This window comes from Oryctolagus cuniculus, chromosome 14 (assembly GCF_051225735.1).
Source record: "Oryctolagus cuniculus isolate XC-2025 breed Fujian yellow rabbit chromosome 14, ASM5122573v1, whole genome shotgun sequence".
In the NCBI taxonomy this organism is placed as follows: Eukaryota; Metazoa; Chordata; class Mammalia; order Lagomorpha; family Leporidae; genus Oryctolagus; species Oryctolagus cuniculus.
Genome location: NC_142880.1, coordinates 81,878,992 through 81,901,080, shown reverse-complemented (window position 1 = coordinate 81,901,080; position 22,089 = coordinate 81,878,992). Strand labels below are relative to the sequence as shown.

Here is a 22,089-nt window from a genome sequence, read left to right as displayed (position 1 = left end):
TTTAGGCATCTCTGGGGTTCTTGTAGTGTATTCCCTGTAGGTAAAAGGAGGTCTAATGTAAATTGTCCCGAAATTTGAAAGATGCAGGAGGACAGAACAACTTGTTCTCCAGGGTCCCTCACCATCTGAGGAGCACCTACGGGGAGGATGTGGGAAGGAAATCATTCTCTTCTGTTTAAGCACAGTCCTCATAAAGCAGATCTTTGTTCTCCTATCTGAAGACGTGGACGAGTGTGGTGGCTACCTTTTGCAATGCCTGTGTCCCATATCAGAACAGGGGTTCAAGACCTGGCTCCTCTTCTTCTGATCCAGCTCCCTGCTAATGCACTTTGGAAGCCAGCAATGATGGCCCAAGTACTTAGGGCCCTGATACCCATGTGGGAGACCAGGAAGGAGCTCCTGGCTCTGGGCTTTAGCCTGGCCAAGACCTTGCTATTGTGGCCATTCAGAGTATAAACCAGTAGATGGAAGATCTCTCTCTCTGTGTCTCTGTAATTCTGCCTTTCAGATAAATAAAAAAAAATTTAAAGACACACAAGTAAAAGTAATAAAAATCTGTATCTTTTAATAATTCTAAATGACTCACTCATTCGGACTCCTCTGCAGTCCAAATTACTGAAGTTTTCTTGTAACACTAGAAAACAACTCGCTTACAGAGGCAATGACATCATGACAATCAGAACTGTGCTGATTTTCTCCCGCAGACATTTTCCTACTGGATGAGTAGTTTCCTTGTTTAAATATGGAATTCACTGATCATAAAATGGATTTCATCCAGACACAAAATATAAAAAATGAACTCATGGGAAATGACCCTTGAAATTCACACCAGCCTCAAGGCTTGAAAGGATTTTCTGTTTCATCAACTTTAGATGAGCCATAATAAGAAAACATAAGATCCAAACAAAGACGAGAAAATCAGCAGTCACAGCCCTCACGCCAAGTCCTCCCGGGTCTTGTTTTCTTGCTCTACCTCGTTCTCAGCGCTTTCAGCCACTCCGGCTGGCCTCTCCCCAGCAATCACACCCTTCTGTTGAGCTAAGTTCCTTCTCTGGGTTTCCAGAACGTTCTGTGCATGCCTCCTCTTGTCACTTACTATTGAGTCTTCACACCATATACGATGTGTCTTCTCCCCAGCTTGATTGCTTGTTCTGTGGGTCAAGGATCCTTTCTTGCTCATCTTGGTGTACTTGCTAGTTCTCTCCTCCACGGCACCGAGTGAGCTCTCGCTAATGGTGTTGCTGTGCTATTGTTAATATTTTGAGCCATGGGGGGAATTGTTTCCTCCCCATCAAAAATGGGGAGGACTGTGCACCTGATAAAAATCACTGTCCCTTCCCTGCCTTTGTCCTTGCTTGGGGGAGCCTAGGATTGGTTGGAGGGCCTTGTGCTTGGGGAAATGACTCCTTCCCTTGGACAGGCTGTGGCGGGGATGAGGGTGGTTGGTCCACGCAGTCTCGTTTCCCTGACCTGTGGTGCCATGAGAGCAAGTCATGCGGCGAGTCTGGGGAAAAGGCTTTTCTGACAGTGCAGTCTCCTGGGAGGAGACGGCCCTTTCCCACCGGGCACTGTTGTCTCCCCCGGATGTGTGGAATGGTTGCAGACGGCTTGTAGCTTGATGGGGACGTCTGCTTCCTGCCAGAGACTCCGCAGTGCTCTCTGATGCTGTGACTGGGCTGGAGCCACCCTGCCTGCAGAATGCACTGGGAGAGAGAATCCGCCCGACTGTGCCCTAACAGGGCAGCACCACACTTAACAAGGATGGGGCGATGCCAGAGGCGATTCAGGGTCCTCTCCTGGGGAAAACTAAGTCAAAATGGAAAGTTAGGAGGAACCAGAGTTTTTAGCTCAGGGTAAAGAGAAGCCTGCAGAGGAAGCTGGTGCTGTTTTTGAAGTTCATGGAAGGTTTTACAGATGGGATGTCATGCAGTTGTTCTTCCTGGTTTCTGAAGAAATATATGAAAAGGGAAGTGGAATTAAAGCAGGAGAGACTCTGGTTAGACTTACGGGAGAATTTGTCTGTAAGAATGACAAACACTGACGTGGGCTACTTGAGGTTAAAGTCTGTCCCTCTGGAAAAGAGCAAGTCTTTATTATTATAACAGTTTATTATTTGCTGACTTACAGGCATAACCATATGACTATCTGAAGTTCAGTTTGTGTTTTTATGCTAATGTAAATAAAGGAGAGGAGCCATTGAAATTTCAGTAGATGAGGAATCAGCTAAGACCTCCAGAAGTATTCATTAGGCTGTGACTCGGAGCTGACAGAGCTGGAAATACCTGTTTGGATGCCATCAGGCCGACATGCAGTTTATAATTTATGTTGAACACACACTGCCTTATCAGCGCTTTGTGATTAGTCACATGCCCAGACATTGTATGAGAAAGGTAGCCTCAGGGAAGGTGGCTTGATTCTTTCCGGGGGTGCTTACTGGTGTGACTGATCCTAATCTGAACCCACTTTTCCATGGAAGAATGTGAAAGTGAGTGTTGGCTCCAGTCCGTCCCTCTGGCCATGTCAAACTCTAAAGCACACACAGTACCAGGCACATGCATTCCTGAGTCCAAGGCCAGGCTAAAGCCACTGCTCAGACAAGTGGTGTCACTGGAGAGTCACTCACTGTGAAATTATGGTGCTGGAACGTCACTGTTTATTTATTTATTTGAAAGGCTGGGGGCGGGGGAGGAGAAAGCCAGGAACTCAATCTGGGTCTCCCATGTGGGTGGCAGGGACCCTAGTACCTGAGTCATCACCTACTGCTTCCTAGGGTGCACTTTAACAGGGAACTGGTTGGAAGCAGAGGCAGAGCTGGATCCCAGGCACTCTGAAGTGGGATAAAGAAGACATCACAAGCCACTGACCCCACTACTCCACAGCGCCTACCCCTGGTTCATCATTAACCTGAGACAGTAACTTTCTTCTTACAACCGATTTGTATCAAAGCTATTATTAGCAGGACTTTGGCCTTAACTCCAGAAGCTAATGTAAATGCAATGAAGGCATATAAATTATTTTTCGTAATTCTTTTAAAAAAGGATTTATTTATTTGAACGTCAGAGCTACAAAGAGAGAGAACTTGCATCCACTGGTTCACTCCCTATATGGCTACAAACCAGAAGCCAGGAGCTTCATCTTGGTCTCCCATTTTGGGGGCAGGGGCCCAAATGGACCATCTTCTGCTGCTTTTCCCAGGCCATTAGCAGGGAGCTGGATTGCAAGCAGGGCAGGAGCCCCATAGGAGATTCTGGCAGCATCGCAGGTGGTGGCTTTACCAGCTACAGCACTGGCCTCAAAATCTGTTTTTAAAAGTCCTTTCTTCTCGAAAGGCATGCACTCCTTGCCCTGACTGCTCAGTGTTGTGGGCACTGGGACCCTTGGCCTGGACTTATTGCAGGTTCTTCCCTCCACGTGTGAAGAAGTTCAAAGTGGAGGTCTAATGGTATACAGGGAAGTGGGATTTTTTTTTAAGCAACAAAAATTGAACACTCTAGAAATAAGGCCAATTTAACAGAGAGAATGAACAAAATGCCAAAATGCAAAAAGACACCTCAGTAAGATTTGGGCCTTCCTTTTATACTATTGGGAGGCATAGGTGTTGGTGTCTGAGGTAGAGCTTAATTGAATACTCAAAGGGGATGGGGTTGGGGGCCAGCTAGAGCACCACCCATCTCCATTCTCTTTTTTGGAAATATTGGAAAGTGGCGCGGTGTCAGGTGTGTGATGGGAGTGGGAGTGCTGGTCATAGGACTTTTATTCTAATGATATTATGATGATCTGAAGTTTATCATAGGGACACAGCCTGCCACCATATTGGATTTTTCAAGATGGTGCCACTTGTGCAACATTATGGAACTCACAGTTGCCGTTGCACAGAAAAAGCAGGGTGGGCTTGGGTGGGACACAGAAGGGGAAGGGATCTGGATGGTACACAGAGCGGGCGTGGTCATGCAGGCTGGGCCGGGCTGCCGGGGGGGGGGGGGTGCGGCTGCAGCTGCTGTGCCAGCCGGCCAGAGTGTCCTGCCATGGGTCGTGCCCCTGGTGGATCTGCTGGGGCTATCAAACCTCAGCTCCTTTCTCTAACATGACCTACCTTCCCATATCACAGGGAGGCCCCCAAACACCCCTGGGTTTGGGAAGACCTCACTGAGGACCCCCAGGAGCTGCTGTGGGGCCCAGTGACCCAGTCCTCCCCTCTCCACCCCTCCCCTACAGGTCCTAAGGCTTGCAAGACAAGGGATGGCTGCATGCTGGGTCGAGGCCCACGAAGCTGTGTGGCTGGGTCCCCACTCTTTCCCTGCAGCTCATGAGGGCAAACAATGGAACAGCCCCTTCAGAAAGATGCTGGCGCCTCACATCTTGGCTTGGAAGTCACCCAGGTCAGGCCACCTAATATGAATGTGTCCTTGGGCAATTTGTCTCCTCTGTAAGAACCTCCAACTCTAATAGCATGGGGGTAAAAATACCTATTTCCTCCACCATTGTAAGGATTAAATAACAAGACCTAAAAGATATTTATCCAGTACTCATTATCATTAAAGAAAAGCAAATACCCCGTTTTATAACAATAAGGAACTCCTAAATACTTATGCTTGGAATGTGACAATAATGTTTGCTGCCTACACACCAGTCATTTCCTTTAAAAGGCCCCAGGACCTGGCGGAACAGCCGCAGAGCCCAAGGCTCTCATCCCAGGGAGCAGAGGAAGCCTGATTGCCCTTTCCTGCAGCAAAGGAGGCCAGGCCAAGGTTGCGTTTAGCACATGCCTCCCCGGGACCCCAGGAAGGTTAATGAGATAACATCTAGATGGAAAGTGCTGAGTGTGCTATTACCAGGATGCAATTACCCTGATACTGCAGCAAGCATTCCCTTGCCCGGCTCTGAGAGAGAAGCTACAGCAGGTGCAAGGTAGTTTCGGCAAGTCAAACACACCCTATCCCCAGGCACCCCTCTGTTTTGCACCTTGTTGGGAGCCACACACAGGGGAAGTTCTGTCTGTACAATGCTATGGCTCAGCTGGTTAAGTTTCTGGATTTAGAATGTGAACCTGCCACATTTTTGCAGAGTATCCCAAGGGCCGCTGGACTGTACACCTGTGGGGGGCCTGCTCCCCAGCTGTGCTACCAGGTACAACCCTGCTGAGCCTCAGTGTCCTTGCCTGGAAAATGGAGAGAACAATCCCTGCTAATCTCACACAACTCTGAGGCTATAAAGCAAAAGTGCTTTGAATATTGTAAAACGGTACATATTAATGTGAGCTATTTAATTTAATTAATTGCCACTTTTTGTTCTCTTGTTTCTCATCTGACCATAACTGATGTTAAGAAACGAAAAGTCTCAAAAGACAACAAATGTTGGCAAGGATGTGGAGAAAAGGGAACTCTTACACACAGCTGGTGGGAATGCAAATTAGTACAGCCATTATGGAAAACCATATGGAAGTTCCTCAAAACATTAAAAATAGATCTACCATATGATCCAGCTATCCCAGTACTGGGTATCTAGCCAAAGGAAATGCTATCACTCCGTTGAAGAGACACCTGTACTCCCATGTTTTTTGTAGCACTGTTCACAGTAGTCAAGAAATGGAATCAACCTGGGTGTCCACCAACAGATGCATGGGTAAAGAGCATGCGGTACGTATACACAATGGAATACTACTGAGCCATAAAAAGAATGAGATCCTGTCATTTGCAGTAGCAAGGATATAAATGGAAGGCATTATGTGAAACGAAATAAGCCAGACACAGAAAGACAGGTGCTGCATGATCGCACTGATGTGGAATCTACAAAGTTGGACCTTGTAGATGCTGAGAGTAGAATGGCAGTTAGCAGAGGCTGGGGAGGAGGCCAGGGGAGAGGCTGGTCAATGGATACAGCGATGGTTCAACTGGAGAACTAAGTTCTGGCATGCCAGTGCACAATAGGTGGCCAGATAACAATAATGTACTATATACTTCAGACAGGCTAAAAGAATTCTGAATGTTTTCACCACAAAGAAATAATTAATGTTGGAGGAGATTTTTATTTGAACATTATACACAATGGACATGTATATAAACATCTCATGATACTCCATAAATGTGTACAATTTTAAAATTAGTTTATTTTTTTTAAAGAGAAAAAGAAAGACTCTACTTTGCTTGCATGCTGCCAACCATGATACATCACAAAGTCTCGCTGAATTTCCACAAGGTTGAATTATGGATTAGGAGCACTGAGAGAAGATGGTACAATTGGTTCTATTTTTAAGGACCAGCTTATCCACGGCTCAGTGCTTACGGCTTGCGGATCCACTAAGCCATGCTATTATATAGAAACAGTATTAGCTTTTATTTACGTAGCACTCGGAATTTTTAAAAAACACTTCCACGCGTATTAGCCTGGGGTGCCATGTGAAGTCTATCTCTAGGCCTCCGTCTCAGCTCCTGATATTGGGGATTTCTGCTCTTTTCATTGCTCTGTTCCAGCACTTTGTCCCCCGCAGAGGCAGAGGCAGGGGCTTCCAGGAGCCAGGGCGTGACCTCGGGGCCTCGGCTGGACTTGCCTCCATGGTGGCAGTCGCTGAGGGAACAGAGACAGCTTTGAGCTGCCCAGCCGGTCTGATGGCCCAGACACAGCCTGCCGAGTTCCCAGGGAGACCAGCGTCTCTCCACGCCCCATGGCCACGACAGCGGCTTCAGGAACGGCTCCCACATTCCCGGCGCGTCTGCTGCAGCCTGCTGACAAACCAGCCCCTCAATAATCGCATTGTATGTTTTCAAAATAATTCTCAGCAATGCCCTAAGAATGTCTGAACTTCTGCACGAACCCTCTGGTTTGCATATTTTTCAGCTTATTAGTGCGAACTCCCACAGACAGGGCCTGTGACCTTGCTTTTCCATTGACCTCTCTGCTGGGGTGCAAGAGCCGTCTCCCCTGCCGTTGAACCCACAGTGCCCGCCTGTCCCGGGCAGGATCTCTCACCCACTGATCTCAGCCTTTTTCAACCCTCACCCTCCTCTAAACCAGTGTCCTGATGTTAACAAAGAAGCAGCTTTGCTGCCATTATCCATTACTCGTTAGAGAAAGCCCCAAGATTCTGGCTCTGAATTTTCATGAAGCTAGACTCTGGAAAGAGGAGGCGAGAGTGGAGATAGCACCGCCTTTGATGGCGGTTCACTCTGACCTCAGTGCCCCGAGAAGGGAGCGCTCAGCTCCTGATTTCAGGATGACTGCACACGACCCTGGATCTAATACAGCTTGTCATTCATAAATCCCTGAGACATCACAGGCCTGGCCAGATGTGATGCAGCCTGGCCTAATCCTTCTATGGGGATGCAAGGGAGGGTGGAAGTTAAGCCTTAATTAAAAACAAGATCTGATACTAGAAAATTAAGGTTTTTGGAATGCTTTGAATGGCCTATGCGAGAGTGTATCCAAGTGTATGGATACATACATACAGGAGACGGGTTCATACCCGTAGGATAAGGGTTTCCCGATCCCTCCACCCAGGCTGCGGCTATCTGTAGCTTGATAGACTTTGATCACCCATGCCAATCCCTTTCATTGAATTTCCAGTCACATATGAAATGACATCAGAATTAGGGAACTACAACAAAGACAGAAGACCACATCGGTAAGTAAAATTTAAGAATTATTCCCAATTTCTAGCTTAAATCATCTAATCACATATATTTTATTCACTTTTCTCAAGAAGCTTTCCCTGGTTAACTATTCAAAGTGGCTCTTGTCTCTACAACTCCTATTAGACCTATGTAAGTGTCTTGGCTTCTCTAAGTGTCTTGAATTCCCTTTCATACTTTCCATCTCTTTGTCTCTGCTCTACCTTGTGAGTAATTTTGACTGTTTTTTTCTGCCTATGCCTAATCTGTTTAGCCAGTTTATTAGAGTTTCAATTACAACATTTATTTGTAGAAATTCTATTTGTCTTGCAAATTTGCAAGATTACTTCTTTTTTTTTTTTTTTATTTGACAGGTAGAGTTATAGACAGAGAAAGAGACAGAAAGAAAGGTCTTCCTTCTGTTGGTTCACCCCCCTAATGGCTGCTACGGCTGGTGCTGTGCTGATCCGAAGCCAGGAGCCAGGTGCTTCCTCCTGGTCTCCCATGCGGGTGCAGGGGCCCAAGCACTTGGACCATCCTCCACTGCCCTCCCGAGCCACAGCAGAGAGCTGGACTGGAAGAGGAGCAACTGGGACTAGAACCCGGCGCCCATATGTGATGCTGGCGCCGCAGGTGGAGGATTAACCAAGTGAGCCATGGCACCAGCCCCACAAGACTACTTTTAGTCACTTTTCTTTACATAATTTTAATCCATTCTGGTATTGCTTTTTGACAATGAAACACATGTATGTAGGTCGTTCTCATATCTAATGTCATTGGGAGTTTGTTTCTCTTATTTTGTTTATTGGATATGCCCCATGGTGTCTTGATGCCTTGTGTTAAGTTAGGATGGTGATTATTGGTGAGTATCCCTTACCCCTATTTCTGTCCTATAGACAGAAACAATTTTAAGTTGATAACCACATGAGTATTTGGGATCACAGCTTGAACTATAATTTATTTCCATAAATTGGATTGCCAAGTAATTAACTTATTCCATCAAGTAAATTTAGAGATGAGGTATAACTTTCCCCTGAAAAAGACCAAAGAAATGGGTAACAGTGAGTATCATTAAGTGTAGAAAAGTCACTACCCAACTTTAAAACACACACAATGGTGTCATCTAGAACCTGTGCTGGAAGAGCTGGATACATATTTTCCCCTTAAAAAACCACGAGGGCTGCTTGAATTTGGGACCACTTTGGTTACAATAGAAGAAGACAGTGACCTTCATGTTAAACAGATTACATGTTATAAGCAGACAGGTGAACGTCATCCAGCCATGTGCCGAGTGGCAGCAGCACAGAAATCTACCTTGAAAACATAAAGCTGTTTTATGTTAGAAATGACAGGAAACAAAATCACTTGATAATTGTTTCAGTGGGGGACAAAGAGAAAATCCTAAGAGAATGCCATGGAAGTGGAGCTCATCGTGGCAGATCCAGAACTCCCACGTTAGTGGAATCCAGTTACTATTGACCTTCTGTGACCAGTGACGTCAAACACTATTACATGCTGGTCAGCATTGGCAGGTGACAAAAATGTCATTGCCTTAGCCTGAAATGGTACCTTCTCAAGGTGGGAGATCCACGGGGTATGTTACTGTTGATCTGACAGCACCTTCTCATACAAAGAACCAAATTAGTGTGTATGCTATAATCATGATAGACATTTTTCACCAAGTAGCTTATGATTTTGCCTCATTCTGATGTTTTAGCATTGTCAATTTCTAAAGATCATATCTCAGTATTTTTCTAAGGTGGATCTTCTCAGAAAATAACAGACCAAAGAGATGAATTTCTTCAGCAGATCACTGTGGAACTACATGGATTGTTTGGTACGATGTGAACTGTAATTTCTCATGCCTCTGAAATTAATTTTTTAAAGATTTATTTATTGTATTTGAAAGTAAGAGTTACAGAGATGGAAAGGCAGAGGCAGAGAGAGAGAGAGGTCTTCCATCTGATGTTTTACTCCCCAGATGGCCGCAACGGCCATGGCTGTACTAGGCCAAAGCCTGAAGCCAGGAGCTTCATCCAGATCTCCCTTGTGGGTGCAGGGCCCCAAGGTCTTGGGCCATTTCCACTGCTTTCCCAGGCATATTAGCAGGGAGCTGGATCAGAAATAGAGCAGTTGGGACTTGAACTGGAGCCCACATGGAATGCAGGCGCTGCAGGCGGTGGCTTTTCCTGCTAAGCCACAGTGCTGGCTCAACCTCTGAAATGATTAATCCAACTGAAGTTCACCTGGCACAATCAAAAGTTCACCTAGCACAATCAAAACATCTTTCTCCAAACACTGCACTGACCACCCAGACAACCAAGAGATCACCTATCAATAGTTTATTTGTCTTCGATGTAATTCACTCAGAGCCTACTAAAATTATAATTTATTTTCAAATGCTTAATGAAAATGCTTATATGCCACAGACTTCATAGTCTTCATGATATGGATGCTGATAATACAAGTGTGTTTGGGGGCGGCGCCCTGGCTCACTAGGCTGATCCTCCACCTGTGGCACCAGCATCCCATATGGGCCCAGGATTCTAGTCCTGGTTGTTCCTCTTCCAGTCCAGCTCTCTGCTGTGGCCCAGGAAGGCAGTGGAGGATGGCCCAAGTGCTTGGGCACCTGCACCCACATGGAAGACCAGGAGGAGGTGCCTGGCTCCTGGCTTTGGATCGGCGTAGCTCTGGACGTAGCGGGCATTTGGGGATTGAACCAACGGAAGGAAGATCTTTCTGTCTCTCTCACTATCTAACTCTATCTGTAAAAAAAAACAAAAAACAAAAAACAAAACAAACAAACAAGCAAAAAAGCCAAAGGCTGGCAACTCAGCTGCCCTTAATGGCTCACATGAAGGAAATAAAGTTAAGAATATGAAAATATTTAAAACAAAAACCAAAAAAAACACAAGTGTGTTTGGAGAATTTTAGATGTAATTAAAGGAGCTGATAAAATCATTGTGAATAAGACAACTCTGGTGGAGAAAAACAATTTGGATGAATCAAATAAAAGCAAGAGCTTTGTTAAGAAGAACCAAGACAATTAAATCTATTAAAAGTGGGTTAAGGGGACAGGCCCAGACCTGGCCATTCCGCCCTTTGGAGAATGAACCAGCAGATGGAAGATCTGTTTCTCTTTCTCTCTCTCTCTCTTCCTCTCTCTCTGTAGGTCATACAGTTTTAAGACAAAGGAAAAACTGGTGACAAGATGGTCTTTTCCAGTCTGAATGTGCTGATCCTTGGCACATCACAGAAAATGGATGGACTTTCCTCAGACACAGACTTCAAGGACCTCTCAAAGTGTCCTTTCTTAAGCCCTATGTAAGAGTCTAGTGAACAAGTCAGTCTTTAGCTCTTGCGAGGTTCAGTACAGCAAGATCATGGCTAAACTGCATTGCCTGAAATTCCAGTTGCACATACCAAGCAAGTATTCTAGGAGAATTACTGGCAGAGTCAATAGTGAATTACTTACATTGAGCAAGGATTGTGAACTGTTAGGATATAGAAATGCTGAAGATCTCTCCACTGATAGCACTCTTGACAGGCAGGCTTTCAGTCTGTTGGACTCTTCACAATCCAAGTCTTTGAGTACTTAAGTTAGTAAATACTAAAATTAATTTAAAAGTGCTTTCGTAGACTGCCTAAATCTTGGAAGCTTATCCATTAGAAAGGTTGATTATGGGGCTGGTGCTAAGGCACAGTAGGTTAAGTATCCACCTGCAGCTCTGGCATCCCATATGGGCACCAGTTGGAGTGCCGGCTATTCCTATCCAGGTCCCTGCTAATTGCCTGGGAAAGCAGTAGAAGATGGCCCAAGTGCTTGGGCGCTTGCACTCACGTGGGAGACCTGGAAGAAGCTCCTGGCTCCTGGCTTCGGATTGGCCCAGCTCCTGCTGTTGTGGCCGTTTGAGGGGCGAACCTGCAGATGGAAGACCTCTCTGTCTGTCTTTCCCTCTCGCTGTAACTCCGCCTCTCAAGTAAATAAATAAATCTTTGAAAAAAAAAGTTGATTGTAAGAACTGTCTTGACTAAATATTGAATATTTATTTTATAATTATTTATCTAAAGCTGTGTCACAATGAATAATTGTCTATCTTTTATCTAAAGGGTAAGGAAGAATATAATACTTAGACTTCACTTTTTTTTTCTATATAGAGAACAGTTAATATACCTCTACTTCTTAGGAAATAAATTCCAGCTCAAAACTCTCATAAACAACAAAATAAAACAAACAAAATAAACCAGTAAATGTTGTTTCCAGTAAAAGTATCTGAGGAAAATTACACTTTCATATTTGCTCATTAAATAATATAATTCTTTAAAATCTCTCTTGAATCTCTTAAAATACAGAAATGGTCATAGAATATTTTCTAAGGAAATAGTTGAAGTTCACATCAATTGAATACAGCATCTCAGTCTCCTGAATATTTGTGAACTAGCAAACTTCATGGTACTTGACACTATCGATAGCTCCTAGCTCCAACCACACAGTACGCTTTCTGATACTCCACGTTCACCAACAAGAGATTATCAAATTTTCAAATGGTTGCCTCTATAGCAGCAAAAATAGTGTCTAATTATGGTTCTTAAGTTACTATCAGACCCCCTCCCACTTTGTAAGATTGATTTGTTTATTTCAAACTCAGAGTTATAGACAGGGAGACACACACACACACACACACACACAGAGGGAGGGAGAGAGCTCGAGAGAAAGAGAGCGTGTGCACTCTTGCATCTGCTGGTTCACTCCCCATATGGCTGCAATGGCCAAGTCTGGGTCAGGCCAAAATCAAGAGGCAGGAGCTTCATCCGGGTCTCCCATGTGGGTACAGAAGCTCTGCTGCCTTCCCAGCCCATTAGCAGGGAGCTGGATCAGAAGTGGAGCAACCGGGACACAAACTGGTGCTCATATGGTGCCACAATGCCAGCCCCAATTATACCCTCTTAAAAATATCATTTACTTATTTATTTGAGAGACAAAGATGGAGAGAAACAGACAGATACACAGAGAGAACTCCCATTCACTGGTTCACTTCCCAAATAACAACAACAGTCAGGGCTAGGCTCAGGCTGAAGCCAGACCTCAGGCATGAATCCAGGTCTTCCGCATGGGTGGCAGGGACCCAGCTGCTTGGGCCATCACCACTGCCTCCCAGGATCTGCATTAGCAGGCAGCTGGGGCCAGGAGCCAGAGCTGGGCAGTGAAGCGAGGCATTGCATGTGGGATGTGGCTGTCTTAACCGCTAGACCAAACGCCTGTCCCACCACCTCACCCTTCTTAATGGGATAGCCCAGTGTTTTACCGCGTGACAGTAAAATCTCTTCTTATGTAAATAACTTTACTACTGATGGTGTTTTAGGGTCTTCAATTTTTTGTTATTATAAACAGTGCTGCAATGTTCTCTTTTGGAACAAACATCTTTACAAAATTAAATTCAGTATTTTACTACATATGGCCAGAGCGCCTTAAGAAAGGCTACCTCCAAGCACATGACCTATGGGATAAGCACAAGTTCTTCAGAGACAAGTTCTAAGATATCAAATCTAAATTCCCAGGTTACACTTCTATACCTATTTTAATTTACATAGAAGAGTTTAACATTTTCCAACGTACAAACTAAAGTCTTACACTCTGTTCTTATCTATAGGTGTTTCTTGCTGTTAGAAAAAGATATGCAAGCCAGCGCCAAGGCTCACTAGGCTAATCCTCCACCTGCAGTGCCGGTACCCCAGGTTCTAGTCCCAGTCGGGGCATCGGATTCTGTCCTGGTTGCTCCTGAGAGACCAGGAGGAAGCACCTGGCTCCTGGCTTTGGATTGGTGCAGCACGCTGGCCGTAGCGGGCATTTGGGGGGTGAACCAAGGGAAGGAAGACCTTTCTCTCTGTCTCTTTCTCTCACTGTCTAACTCTGCCTGTCAAAAAAAAAAAAAAAAGATATGCAAATACAGAAGCCCAAACTTATAAAACAAATAAGTTAGGGAGTAACTATTTGCATTACAAAATTATTATTTGCTTTACAAAATGGTACCATTTAAACCGAAAACACCTTGAGAATATTGGGAAGGCAACCAGATTTGCAAAAACATTCAGCCTACACAGAAACTTTCCAAACTACACCAAGCACACCAAGTGAGGCATGTCTAGTTGAACGTGATTTCGTGAATCAGAAAAGGTCAATTTAATCTGCTGTTGCTTTTTTTTTTTTTAGAGGCAAACCGTGCACAGTGAAAGGAATCCACGAAGGATTAACACCACTGTAATTATGAGATATGTTTCCCCCAACACTGTTAGGTTTGTGTTTTGTAAAGCCTGTGCTTCCAGAGCAGAAAGACTACCCATCTCTTCCCTAGTTTTTCAGGCTACCGCTGCGTGCCAGCCAGCAGAGCGGCATATGGCACAGAACATGCATTGTCAACCTCCCATCGGCGTATTTGCAGAACCAACAGTACATATTGAACTAAACCACACCTCGTGTAGAAGACTCGCAGTCATCCTGGACTCTGGCGGAGGGGCATGGTGGAGGGTGTGGGGTGGAAGAGGGCGGTCTGCTTGCTGGCGAGACAGTGGAAGAGCACAGGGATGCAGCCTGACCCAGGGGGTGGTGGCCTTCGTATTCATAGGCTCTAATTCCCTCGCCAGACACACAAAATGACAATGCTGTGGGGCTTAGAAAAATTGGGGCAATGCTGGGGCAGTGGGCGGTGGAGAATGTATTAATGACAGCCTGCCTGGGCTTTGAGTGGCAGATAAAGCACACAGATAAAGTACTACCTTTAACCAGCCCTGTCCTAACAGAGACGGTCTCAGCTTTTTGTCCCAACCACCTATCTTTTTTTAAGCCTGATTCCAAAATGTGCAACAGATTATTTTAAAAATACTTTAGCTTTTTTTTTTTTTTGCAAAAAGTATCCCGCGTAGGATATAGCGGCTTCTGGGAGGAGTCTGGCACGTCTCCAGCCCCTTCCGGAACGGCCCCCTCACCCTGACCATAATGAGCGCGTTGCCTCCTGAGAGCAGGCCTGGGAAGAAGGGGAGCAGGCGAGGCTCCTTAGGCATGTCCCCTCTTACGTTCCTCTCTCCCAGTGTGGGCAGCTACCAGCTGTCCCCTGGGCACTCCTAGACAGCCTGTGCTGTGCCCGGGACTGGCCGAGTACTTCCAATTTACGGCATCTGGACTAGGAAAGGATAGGCCCATTTTATTTTATGAGGTCAGTGGGAATTTAAGTAAGAGGAGGACTAGCCTGGGTATCAGAAGACCCAGGTTAACTTTCAGCTGGGCCCCTACTTGGCCATGTAATCTTGGACCAAAAAACTTCATCCCCCTACACCCAAGTTTTCTCAGCTGAAAAAAATGGGGGTTGTATTCAGTGACCCAGGGAATAAAATGGAGTGAAGCGGTTGACTTTGCGTGGAGGCAGGGTGGGTGGCTGTACCTGTGCAGCTATGTGTGTGGGGGTGTGAAGTAGGCAAAGATAACCCCAAGGGAAAATGGATCCAAGCAACCTTAGTGTAAAGGCCAGAAGTGAAAGGAAGCAGCAGGAATGATGAGATGGGCAAAGGAGAGAAAGTTCTTCCCCACTGGCACTGTACAAAGTACCCCCAAGTCAGTACTGTCAACCCAAATTTGTTAAAAAAAAAAAAATGACCCTGTGGGCCACGACTTCAGGAAGGCCGCGGCTGTTCCACTGTCACCTGGGGTTTTCCAGGAGGTTGCAAGCAGGCATCACAGGGCATGCAAATGGGCTGCATGTGCAGGATGGCCAGAGCAGGGGCCACTGCTGGGTGGTGACCGGAACGCCTTCCCAGCATGGCTCCCACAGGGGAACAGGAATCTTACAAGTGCCCCAGAGAACAAAGCAGACGCAGCACGGCCTCTCCGGACCCAGCCTCCAATGTTACACAGAGACATTTCTACCCTGCTTATTGTCCGCAGATCATTCTGATTCCAATGAGACAGGATCCCCGCCCCCCGCCGCCCAAGGGGAGGATGATGCAGTACGTGGAGTCATGTTTTAAAAGTGCCACAGGCACCTTCCAAGAACGCTCTGATTTTCTCAGTATCTTGGCAATCAGTGTCTTGATAATTTGTATAATTTAATCAGCACTCTGAGCTGAGCGGCTGCCTGGATCACCTGGTTTGCTGAGTCCTTAGGAGGCAAGCATCCTTAAAGAATCACTGTTCTTTTCAAGGGAATCATTTGGCTCCAAGTTAGAGAGAACGTTAGCCATCGCAGCTGCCTGATGTGAAGCAAGTCAGCTACGGAACTCCTCAGTGCAGGGAAACAGAGAAGAACTGTCAAAACCAAGTAACCCGACTGTTAGCTCTAGGCTAAATTGGATGTCTCCGAAACGGGCCCATGGTCCAGGGGGTCTAATGGCTACGAGAGCTTGAGGAAAGTGACAGCAACTCACCCGGGGTGCTGTGGAACAAGCTGTCACGGAGAGGAAACTCTCCAGCGTCCCTCCCAGGTAAACCACGTGCCACCTGGGCCTGAACCATCCTGACAAGAGCGGCGGGCTCTGCTGCGGCTCTCACTCCGGGGCTTGTTCTTCCCACCTCCTGCTCCGCCATCACACTGATGGGGGTTCCTGGGGACTAAGCAGCTTCCGAAGGTTGTTAGCGCTTCCCTTCAGTGGAGCATGTCTTCAAACACCTTCCCGGATAATTACCACGGCCCAGCGACTGGGGAACCACCATGGAGTGATTTTAAACACACGCATGCACACACACAGACACACAGACTTCTCCAGTGTGTTTCTTTGTGTTTGTTTTGCTTTGTTTTTGCATTTTCAAAGCCCAGTGGTTTGTGAGAGACAGTAGAAGGACAAAATAAGAAGACATATGGTAGTGCTTAAATTATTCCCCAAAAGGGAAAGTGTCCAATATGAAATTATTCAGTCTTTCTACTATTCTGGGGTGGGAGGAGGCATTGCAACCAAGAAAATCCTAGTGTACCCACAATGCTCAGAGGAGAACTGAATTCTATTATCAACTTCCAAATACAGTCAGCAATATTTCACCAGAAGAGCTGCTTTGCAAAAATTAAACCACTAATGTTTACATTGGGAAATACCCTGTCCTTTCCTGCCATCTCTTCCAATCTCCCCCAGTCCCTGCACACACACACACACACGCACACACGCACACACGTACACACACACACAATCTCTCAGTCTTTCCAGGATCCTCTTGGTTCTGCTCAGCTCTGTTTTTCTAACATGCACACAGGTGATTCTGTAATGAGATATCCAGAAAGCTTCCCAAAGGAAAAGCTGGGGGCCAACTGTGTGGTGTAGCAGGCTAAACAGCCTTTTGGGATGCTGTATCCCATATCAGAGTGCTGGTTTGAGTCGCAACTGCTCCACTTCTGATCCAGCTCTCCGCTCATACAACTGGGAAGATGGCAGATAATGGTCCAATTATTGGAGTCCCTGCTACCACAAGGGAAACCTAGATGAAGCTCCTGGCCCTTGGCTTCAACCTGGCCCAGCCCTGGCTGTTGTGGGGTGGGGAGGTGAACCAGTAGATGGAAGATTTCTCTCTCTCTCTCTCTTCTTCCCTCCTTCCCTCCCTCCCTCTTGGTTTCTTTGCCTTTCAAATACATAAACAATATTTTAAAAGGAAAAGTTGGATAAAAAGAAATTTTATCAAATTTTTCAAAATGTCCTAAGAACCTACCTATAGATTCATCTGATATAAACCATGGAAAACCAAAGACAAAAGGAAATCAACCGGATAATTTCCCAAGCTCCCTTTCCACCCAAATTGATAATCAAGACAGAATGTGGAACTTGAGTTTAAGCTTCCTACAGTTTGTACTCATGAACACAACACTGCTTCCATCATTCATCCTAGGCTTGGGCGAGGTATACAAAAGTTTTATGAATGGAGATAAACTTAGAGAAATATTTTTAAGTTTAAAAATAATGATGCATTCTTAGGATGCAATATCAAGACAACAGAAGACGTTGAGAAGTCTGCTTCCATCCACTCCAGTTCCCCCAGGCACTCCTCACAGCAGAGCCTCAGGCATCCTCCAGTGCTCACACTCATACAGGCAAATGCACACATGCCCATACTGGCCCCCCTTTCCTACTGTTTTGAGGAGGAACTTAGGAGAGAGGGAAGTGGTCACGTTTGTCACAGTCCTAGTGATGGGAACACACGCGTAGACAAAGCGTTATGGAATCTCACCCGCCCGTCTGATTAGGAAAGCGCTCCCGTTACTCAGTTCCCAGAATCATTCCCCTGACTTTGTCTCTTTGGTTAAACCTACTCTGTGGGCCTTTTCATTTTCTTTCTTTTTCTCTTTGTTTTTTATTTCTTTGAGGGTGAAGGGAGAGAGAAAGGGAGAGAGAGAGCGCGCGCTCCCCCATCTACCGCTTCACTCCCCAAATGCCTGCGAAGGCCGGCGCTGGCCAGGCTAGAGCTGGGCACGGGGAGGATCCAGGTCTCGAACATGCGAACATGAGAGGGAGGGACTCAGGTACTTGAGCATCACCTGCTGCCTCACAGGGTGTGCGTCAGCAGGAAAGTGGAATCTGCCCCGGGAGACGGGCATCCAACCCAGGCCCTCTGATGGGGGACGTGAGCGTCCTCGCAGCATCGCAACTGCCAGACAAGTGTCTGTCCCTCCTTCATTTTCTAAACTTCCAACATCTTTGTTGCGGTCACAAGCAAAGGTTTGGATTCTCCTCCTCCCCCTCTCCCTCCCCTTCCCCCTCCTCCCCCCTCCCCCTCCTTCCTCTCCTCCTCCTCTTCCTCCTTCTCCTCCTCCTCCTTCTTCTTCGTTTAAAGATTTATTTATTTATTTGAAAGGCAGAGTTACAGAGAGACAGAGGCAGAGAGAGAAAGGGAGGGAGGAAGAGAGGGAGAGAGAGAGAGCGAGAGGTCTTCCATCTACTGGTTCACTCCCCAGATGGTCACAATGGCCGGAGCTGCGCTGATCTGAAGCCAGGAGCCAGGAGCTTCTTCCAGGTCTCCCATGTGGGTGAAGGGGCCCAAGGATTTTTGGCCATCTTCTACTGCTTTCCCAGGCCATAGCAGAGAGCTGGATTGGAAGTGGAGCAGCCGGAACTTGAACCGGTGCCCATATAGGATGCTGGCACTGCAGGCGGTGGCTTTACCCTCTACGCCACACCGCCGGCCCCTTGAATCATTCCTATAGCTAATTTTTCCTACTTAGCAACAAAACCAGGAGAAAAGCAAGCAGTACAACAGCAAGTGCAGTGCAGGGTCCCCATGGGAGGAGCTGCCTCACCCCAGGTCTGCAGGGAAACTTGGCAGTTCTTCCAGGCGCTGCTGGCCACTTTTAAGCACCTATTTTGGGAGTGGACAGGCAACAAAGGCAACAACATGTCTTTCAATCCAGTTGAAATGCAATGCCATTTATTGTCAGTTTTTGCATAGTGTGATGAGCTAGACAAAAGATAAACTAAATTAGGAACGATCTCTAGAGTAAGTTATTGCAGAGGTGTGTATTATAGCCATTGCTTTACACTATAAACACATGCTTAAAGAAGTATACGATAGGTTAGTTTGTGAAAATCAAATAAAATGTTATTAAATGTTTAAAGAAATTCTTAAAGACATTCTTAACCCTTAAATTAAAACTTATCTTTACAGTTTATCTTAAGTAGCTTTTTAAATTAAATATATATCGCGTGATGACTTTTTTTTAGCAGTACAAAAAGTATACAGGAAAAGTAATCTCCCTCTTGCCTCACCCCAGGTTGTCAGGCCTTTTCTGCAGAGGCGGCTAACACATCACTCTCTTAGGCTTCCGCCACCAACGTCCTGCACGTTGCAATATGTCAATGCCTCTATTTTAAAAACACAGACGAGCACATGCTTGGCCTTTCTCCACCTGTGGTAGCACCTGCGTCCCCTTCTCACCCTTCCCACCACTGCTGAGGCTCCCGTGGGGAGGCAGGGCCTCAGGTTAGCCAGCCAGGCCCTGGCTGTGCCTGGTTTCTTCTGGAAAGTGAAACTAACTCCTTTGTAGAGTAAAACAGTCATCTACAGATCTTTGATCAATCGATTGTGCTATGTGCGGGAGTGCTGTCTGCGCTCCCTTTCTAGCACCTGCCCTACAACCTTTGGCCTCCTGGGGCTGGTGACCTCCCTGTTCCCTCTCCTGGACGCAGGGAGACCCCCGAGCTCCTCCTGGCTTCCCCCTTCTTGCATGGCAGCCTGGAGACTCGGGCCAGTGAGCTGGGGCCACGGTGGGCTTCATCTCGCTTGTCCCCTTGCAGGGATTCCGGTTCTGTGCTGCCTCGCGTTGGTGTGCTGCATACCACTCTTTCACACATTTTGCCCTGTTTTCAGTTGCTTCAGGCGGGAGAATACATCTAGTCCCTGTTACTCGTCTCCGCCAGAAGCAGAAGTGTCAAATTTTTCAAACACCCAAGTGTTTCCTAAACTTGGATGTGTACAATCATCTGAGAAACTCATTAAAAATAAAGATCCCTGGGCTCCCACCCAGAAATCCTGGCTCGGCAGGGCTGCCTAGGAATCTGTATTTTTTACCCGGCATCCTGAGCGACGCTGCTGCAGCCCCAGCACAGGCCAGACCTGCTGTGTGGGCACTGCCGGCTTCAGGGGCGACGATGTTCGTTTGTCAGCCTGCCTCCAGTGACACCACCGCAGGGACACTTGCTGTTTTCCAGTCAAGCAAAATAGAAAGGAAGGGTGAGGCTGGTTTCTTGCCAGACTTGAACCGTGGAGTTGTGGGCTGCTCACCCCTCCCCCGATGAGCGTGTGAGGTGCTGGTGTTCAGCTGGTGCGAGGGGCTTGCGGGCAGGTTGGGAGTGGAGTGGGAATGGGCGTGCGGACAGCTCTGCATGGCAGGGGCACGGAGCCCAGCAGCTTGGGCGCAGTTACACTCGTTTTGGAAAATATTTTTGGCCCGTGTGGTTTTCTGCTGTTCGAGTCCCATTTTGAAACACCAGGTCCATCCAAACCCACGGAAGCTGAGCCGAAACACCCAGGCGAGATGCTGAGCTCTGCCCAGCTCTGCTGAGTCTGTAGAAATGTCTCCGATGTGTCCAGGCTGCTTTATTGAGAAACCAAAACAAAAATCTGCTCATCCCAGCGGGGGTTTTGTTAGGGTCCTGTGATTTGTATCCCAAACCTGTGGCCAGAGCAGCGGTCAGTCATGTGACTTACAAGCCTGAAGTTTTCATTATGAAACCTGAAAGAAACCCACAAGCTTAGTCTTAAAATATACTCCCAAGAGACAAACCAGAAAAAAAAATCATCTTAGTGTTGGCCTGGAACCATCGACTAAGGAAACACGTCCAAACCAAATGTTGTCAGGGCTCACTACATTTTAAATCCAAAGCTGAATTTTATTCCGCTGGGGTGACACTGTTTATTAACACTGTCTGTGGCAATCGGATTGTCTAGAAAAGTTCGCCAGAGCTGGAGGCCCTCTCTTGTTTGTGCTAGGAACAGAACTGGCTTGCTGGCCAATAAAATGAGTACCAACAACATAAATTAGGAGATTTTGTTTTACCACATCTTCCTTCCCCTGGGATATATAGACAACACATGATGACATAAATTACATTTTCTATTCTTTAACATGAAATTTTACTCATTAAGTGTCAGATCCCTTTTCAACAATGACAAACTCTAGGCTACGTAGGTATAACCAGGAGAATTTGTGGCATCTGCATTTTCTTTCTGTTGATCACTGTGTAACAAATTACTCCAACATAGAGGGGCTTAAAACAACAGCCAGTATATCACCCCTCATGATTTTTTAGGCTAGGGTCTCTGGCAGGGCTCTGCCGAGCGATTCTTCTGCACTGTGTGACTGACTGAGGTGGCCCATGGGAATTCAGCTGGTGTCTGGTCTTTCCTGGAGACCAGCCTGGCAAATTGCAGTAGCCACTCTGAAGCCAGCTCAGCAGGGCTCTGTTCTGTCTCCGTGTAGTCTTAGGGCCTGTCTACATTGCTGTGGTAGCCCAGGGCTCCCAGAGACCAAGAGTAAGCCTGAACTCGCACAGCGTTCCCCCATAGGTCACAGCAGACAGGAGTCAGTGTCAAGTGACAGAGAAATAGACCATGCCACGCTAGGGGAGGAAATATCAAAGAACTGTGGCCATCTTCTGTCGATCACAGCGCGAATGCCAGGGTTCTACTAGAGATTGAGATTTACTAGGTGTATGATGAGGTGCAACGTCTGCATTTTAGAAAAACACTCAGTAAGATTCTGGTGCAAGGGGTCCCTACAGCATACTTTGTCACTTTATAAAACGTGACGGGAAATGTGCTTACAGAAAATTTATCTACCAAGTGAGCAAACACTGATCATGTGACACATTCTCAGAATCATGCGAGGTGTTGTGGAGGGCAAAAGAGGAGAGTATGGAAAGGTGCTCAGGCCGGCGCTGCGGCTCACTAGGCTAACCCTCCGCCTTGCGGTGCCAGCACACCGGGTTCTAGTCCCGGTCGGGGCGCCGGATTCTGTCCCGG

At 46.6% G+C, this 22,089-nt stretch overlaps 1 protein-coding gene and 1 long non-coding RNA gene across 5 annotated transcripts in view; one reads left to right on the top strand and one right to left on the bottom strand.

Annotated features, from left to right (window-relative positions):
* The window catches only part of NDUFAF2 (NADH:ubiquinone oxidoreductase complex assembly factor 2), a 323,300-nt gene that overhangs the window by 16,477 nt on the left and 284,734 nt on the right, over window positions 1-22,089 (bottom strand). For 2 of the 4 annotated variants that reach the window (XR_016220792.1, XM_089313216.1), the window contains one exon: window positions 18,975-20,800. The exons of 1 other annotated variant lie outside the window; for it this stretch is intronic. Coding sequence is in view for 1 of the 3 variants with exons in the window: in XM_089313216.1 (XP_089169342.1) it covers window positions 20,792-20,800 (9 nt within the window). In the remaining 2 variants the exon portion in view is untranslated. Of the gene's footprint in view, window positions 1-18,974; window positions 20,801-22,089 lie in introns of those variants that run through there. One more of the 4 variants, XR_016220784.1, reaches the window with a different exon arrangement.
* LOC149122409 (uncharacterized) lies at window positions 4,245-6,595 on the top strand. Its single transcript, XR_016220799.1, has 3 exons — window positions 4,245-4,379; window positions 5,564-5,636; window positions 6,471-6,595. It is a non-coding gene; the product is annotated as an uncharacterized LOC149122409 (long non-coding RNA).